General features: G+C 54.7%; 1 protein-coding gene across 1 annotated transcript in view; it reads right to left on the bottom strand.

Annotated features, from left to right (window-relative positions):
- The window catches only part of LOC135542921 (general transcription factor 3C polypeptide 3-like), a 24,650-nt gene that overhangs the window by 8,595 nt on the left and 11,055 nt on the right, over positions 1-5,000 (bottom strand). Inside the window, exons 11-15 of the mRNA XM_064970060.1 lie at positions 4,076-4,278; positions 3,348-3,449; positions 3,126-3,261; positions 2,451-2,593; positions 2,189-2,271 (exon numbers count right to left, since the gene is read on the bottom strand). Coding sequence (XP_064826132.1) covers positions 2,189-2,271; positions 2,451-2,593; positions 3,126-3,261; positions 3,348-3,449; positions 4,076-4,278 — 667 coding nt within the window. The remainder of the gene's footprint in view (positions 1-2,188; positions 2,272-2,450; positions 2,594-3,125; positions 3,262-3,347; positions 3,450-4,075; positions 4,279-5,000) is intronic.

The raw sequence follows: 5,000 nt of genomic DNA, 5'->3' as shown, positions 1-5,000 counted from the left end.
TCAGCAGGACAACCAGTCAGCAGGACAACCAGTCAGCAGGACAGTCAGTCAGTAGGACAGCCAGTCAGTAGGACAGCCAGTCAGTAGGACAGCCAGTCAGCAGGACAGCCAGTCAGTAGGACAGCCAGTCAGTAGGACAGCCAGTCAGCAGGACAGCCAGTCAGTAGGACAGCCAGTCAGTAGGACAGCCAGTCAGCAGGACAGCCAGTCAGTAGGACAGCCAGTCAGCAGGACAGCCAGTCAGTAGGACAGCCAGACAGCAGGACAGCCAGACAGCAGGACAGCCAGACAGCAGGACAGCCAGTCAGCAGGACAGCAGGACAACCAGTCAGCAGGACAGTCAGTCAGTAGGACAGCAGGACAACCAGTCAGCAGGACAGTCAGTCAGTAGGACAGTCAGTCAGCAGGACAGCCAGTCAGCAGGACAGCCAGTCAGCAGGACAGCCAGACAGCAGGACAGCCAGACAGCAGGACAGCCAGACAGCAGGACAGCCAGTCAGCAGGACAGCCAGACAGTCAGTCAGCAGGACAGCCAGACAGCAGGACAGCCAGACAGTCAGTCAGCAGGACAACCAGTCAGCAGGACAGCCAGTCAGCAGGACAGCCAGTCAGCAGGACAGCCAGTCAGCAGGACAGCAGGACAACCAGTCAGCAGGACAGTCAGTCAGCAGGACAGCCAGTCAGCAGGACAGCCAGTCAGCAGGACAGCCAGACAGCAGGACAGCCAGACAGCAGGACAGCCAGACAGCAGGACAGTCAGTCAGCAGGACAGCCAGTCAGCAGGACAGCCAGTCAGCAGGACAACCAGTCAGCAGGACAGCCAGTCAGTAGGACAGCCAGTCAGAAGGACAGCCAGACAGCAGGACAGTCAGTCAGCAGGACAGCCAGTCAGCAGGACAGCCAGTCAGCAGGACAGCCAGACAGTCAGTCAGCAGGACAGCCAGTCAGCAGGACAGCCAGACAGTCAGTCAGCAGGACAGCCAGACAGCAGGACAGCCAGACAGTCAGTCAGCAGGACAACCAGTCAGCAGGACAGCCAGTCAGCAGGACAGCCAGTCAGCAGGACAGCAGGACAACCAGTCAGCAGGACAGCCAGTCAGCAGGACAGTCAGTCAGTAGGACAGACAGTCAGTAGGACAGACAGCCAGTAGGACAGACAGCCAGTAGGACAGACAGTCAGCAGGACAGTCAGCAGGACAGCCAGCCAGTCGGCAGGACAGCCAGTCGGCAGGACAGCCAGTCAGTCAGCAGGACAGCCAGACAGTCAGTCAGCAGGACAGCCAGTCAGCAGGACAGCCAATCAGTAGGACAGTCAATCAGCAGGACAGTCAGTAGGACAGTCAGTCAGTAGGACAGTCAGCAGGACAGCCAGTCAGTCAGCAGGACAGCCAGTCAGTCAGCAGGACAGCCAGCCAGTCAGCAGGACAGCCAGCCAGTCGGACAGTCAGTAGGACAGCCAGCCAGTCGGACAGTCAGTAGGACAGCCAGTCAGCAGGACAGTCAGCAGGACAGCCAGTCAATCAGCAGGACAGCCAGTCAGTCAGCAGGACAGCCAGCCAGTCGGACAGTCAGTAGGACAGTCAGCAGGACAGCCAGTCAGTCAGCAGGACAGCCAGTCAGTCAGCAGGACAGCCAGCCAGTCGGACAGTCAGTAGGACAGCCAGTCAGCAGGACAGTCAGCAGGACAGTCAGCAGGACAGTCAGCAGGACAGCCAGTAGGACAGCCAGTAGGACAGCCAGTAGGACAGTCAGCCAGTCAGTCAACAGGACAGTCAGCAGGACAGCCAGTCAGTCAGCAGGACAGTCAGCAGGACAGCCAGTCAGTCAGCAGGACAGCCAGTCAGTCAGCAGGACAGCCAGTCAGTCAGCAGGACAGCCAGCCAGTCAGCAGGACAGCCAGTCAGTCAGCAGGACAGCCAGCAGGACAGCCAGTAGGACAGTCAGCAGGACAGCCAGTCTGACCTGATGTAATCGTAGGCCTTGCGGTAGTTATGGTCCAGGACAGTCAGCAGGACAGCCAGTCAGTCAGCAGGACAGTCAGCAGGACAGCCAGACAGTCAGTAGGACAGTCAGCAGGACAGCCAGTCTGACATGATGTAATCGTAGGCCTTGCGGTAGTTATGGTCCAGGACAGTCAGCAGGACAGCCAGTCAGTCAGTAGGACAGTCAGCAGGACAGCCAGTCTGACCTGATGTAATCGTAGGCCTTGCGGTAGTTATGGTCCAGGAAAGCAGCCGACAGACCAAAGAACTCCAGCTCTTTCCTCTTCACCTAAACAACACATTACTGTTCTGTAGATTTAACCAACAAAGTGCTAACGACACATTTAGAAAGATAACAATAAATGAGTCATTTTTCAACTACAAAACATTTTCTTTATAATGAACAATTTCTTAAATTTTAATGACAGGAAGTGAAAGTGCCAGACAAGGCAGCTGGTTCCTCTTTACCTTGACGTCATAGAAGGAGTAGAACTCCAGAGAAGAGTCTACCAGCAGCTCTGCCTCTCTAAAACGCTTCATCTCACACAGCGTACACACACACCTCACCAACAGTAACCACCAGTCCTCACGAGACAACACACTGGTCTTACCTGGAGAGGGAGGGAGTGAGGGAGGGAGTGAGGCCAGGGAGGGAGAGAGGGATGGAGGAAGGGATGGAGGGAGGGAGGAAGGGAGGGAGAGGAGGAGGGAGGGAGGGGGAGAGCGAGAGAGGGAGGGGGAGTGAGAGAGAGGGAGGGGGAGTGAGGGAGAGAGAGAGAGAGAGAGAGAGAGAGAGAGAGAGAGAGAGAGAGAGAGAGAGGAGGGGGAGAGGGAGGGGGAGAGAGAGAGAGAGGGAGGAGGGAGGGGGGAGGGAGGAGGGAGGGGGAGGGAGGGAGGGAGAGGGAGAGAGAGAGAGAGAGGGAGGGAGAGAGAGAGGGAGGGAGGGAGAGAGAGAGGGAGGGGGGAGTGAGAGAGAGAGAGGGAGGGGGGAGTGAAGGAGTGAGGGAGGGAGAGAGAGAGAGAGAGAGGGGGGGAGTGAGGGAGAGAGAGAGAGAGAGAGGGAACATTTCTTAATCGTTTCTCTTTTTGGGTCTGTAACCTGTCAGTACATCTGTAACACGTGACCAATCAGAGGAGTCTTACCACTGATGTCCCGGTAGGCTGCCTCCTGGTCGTGGATGTCTGACACCAGGTCCTTAGACACCTTGACCAGACGCAGGTGTCTGACCCCCGCCCACATGCTGGCTTTGACACACACCTGGGCCCGCGTCATAGCCACCTGAATGACACAACATCAGTAGGATCAACATCAGTGTGTGTGTGTGTGTGTGTGTGTGTGTGTGTGTGTGTGTGTTAGAAGCCTACCTTCAGCAGCATAGCCAGCATGGTCAGCATGGTATCCAGGTAGTCATCCAGTCGGCCTTGGGAACGCAGGAGAGTAGAGCGGTGTAGCAGCAGCTTCAACTCCTGGACCACACACACACACACACACACACACACACACACACACACATACAAACACACACACACAAAGGGATAATCAGTACATACACACACAAAGGGATAATCAGTACACACACACACACACACAAAGGGATAATCAGTACACACACACACACACACACACACACACACACACAAAGGGATAATCAGTACACACACACACACAAAGGGATAATCAGTACACACACACACACAAAGGGATAATCAGTACACACACACAAAGGGATAATCAGTACACACACACACACAAAGGGATAATCAGTACACACACACAAAGGGATAATCAGTACACACACACACAAAGGGATAATCAGGGGGGAGACAATAATGGGGAGCACCCCCCCCCCCACCATTTCCCAGTGGAAGTTGCACCCCTGTTTTTAAATATGGATTAGTAATAAACTGCCCATTTTCCTAATGGAGGGAGTGTCATACCTCACCTTCTAATACATCTGAACCAATACAGTCTGATGAAGGACTCGGTCCGAAACACACACAAAGGGATAATCAGTACACACACACACAAAGGGATAATCAGTGCACACACCCCCTCCCCCTCCTGTCCCCTCCCTCCCTCCCCCTCCACCTGCCTGCTGTGCCGCGGAGGCGTCCTGTGCCAGTGTGTCTGGGTCGTACATGGGCTCCAGGGCCTTGAGGGCACAGAGAGGTCGACCCAGCTGCTGCTGCAGAGTAGACAGACACAGCCTGGCCTCCAGGTGAAGAGGAGCCATCTGTACTACCTTGTTGTAACTCTTCACTGCTACCTCCATGTGGCCCAGCGCCTTCAGACACTCTGGAGACACACATTACATTTCTATTAACACTTTGGGAACAGTTGAGATGACAGAGTTGTAACGCGGTACGATGACGGAGTTGTAACGAGGTACGATGACGGAGTTGTAACGCGGTACGATGACGGAGTTGTAACGAGGTACGATGAGCCGTTAACGAGGTACGATGACGGAGTTGTAACGAGGTACGATGACGGAGTTGTAGCGAGTACGATGACGGAGTTGTGGCGAGGTACGATGACGGAGTTGTAACGAGGTGCGATGACGGAGTTGTAGCGAGTGCGATGGAGTTGTAACGAGGTACAATGACGGAGTTGTAGCGAGGTACGATGACGGAGTTGTGGCGAGGTGCGATGGAGTTGTAGCAGTGCGATGACGGAGTTGTAACGGTACGATGGACGGAGTTGTAACGCAGCGGTGCGATGACGGAGTTGTACAGGTACGATGGAGTTGTAATGCGATGACGGAGTTGTAAGCAGTACGATGGAGTTGTAACGAGGTACGATGATGGAGTTGTAACGCGATGCGATGATGGAGTTGTAACGCGATGCGATGACGGAGTTGTAACGAGTGCGATGGAGTTGTGATGCGATGACGGAGTTGTAAGCGGTGCGATGATGGAGTTGTAACGAGGTGCGATGATGGAGTTGTAACGCGATGCGATGATGGAGTTGTAGCGCGATACGATGATGGAGTTGTAACGCGATGCGATGAAGGAATTGTA

Source organism: Oncorhynchus masou, chromosome 7 (genome assembly GCF_036934945.1).
Source record: "Oncorhynchus masou masou isolate Uvic2021 chromosome 7, UVic_Omas_1.1, whole genome shotgun sequence".
NCBI classification, from domain to species: Eukaryota; Metazoa; Chordata; class Actinopteri; order Salmoniformes; family Salmonidae; genus Oncorhynchus; species Oncorhynchus masou.
The sequence above is the reverse complement of the archived record's forward strand: the minus strand, read 5'-3'. Positions and strand labels throughout refer to the sequence as shown.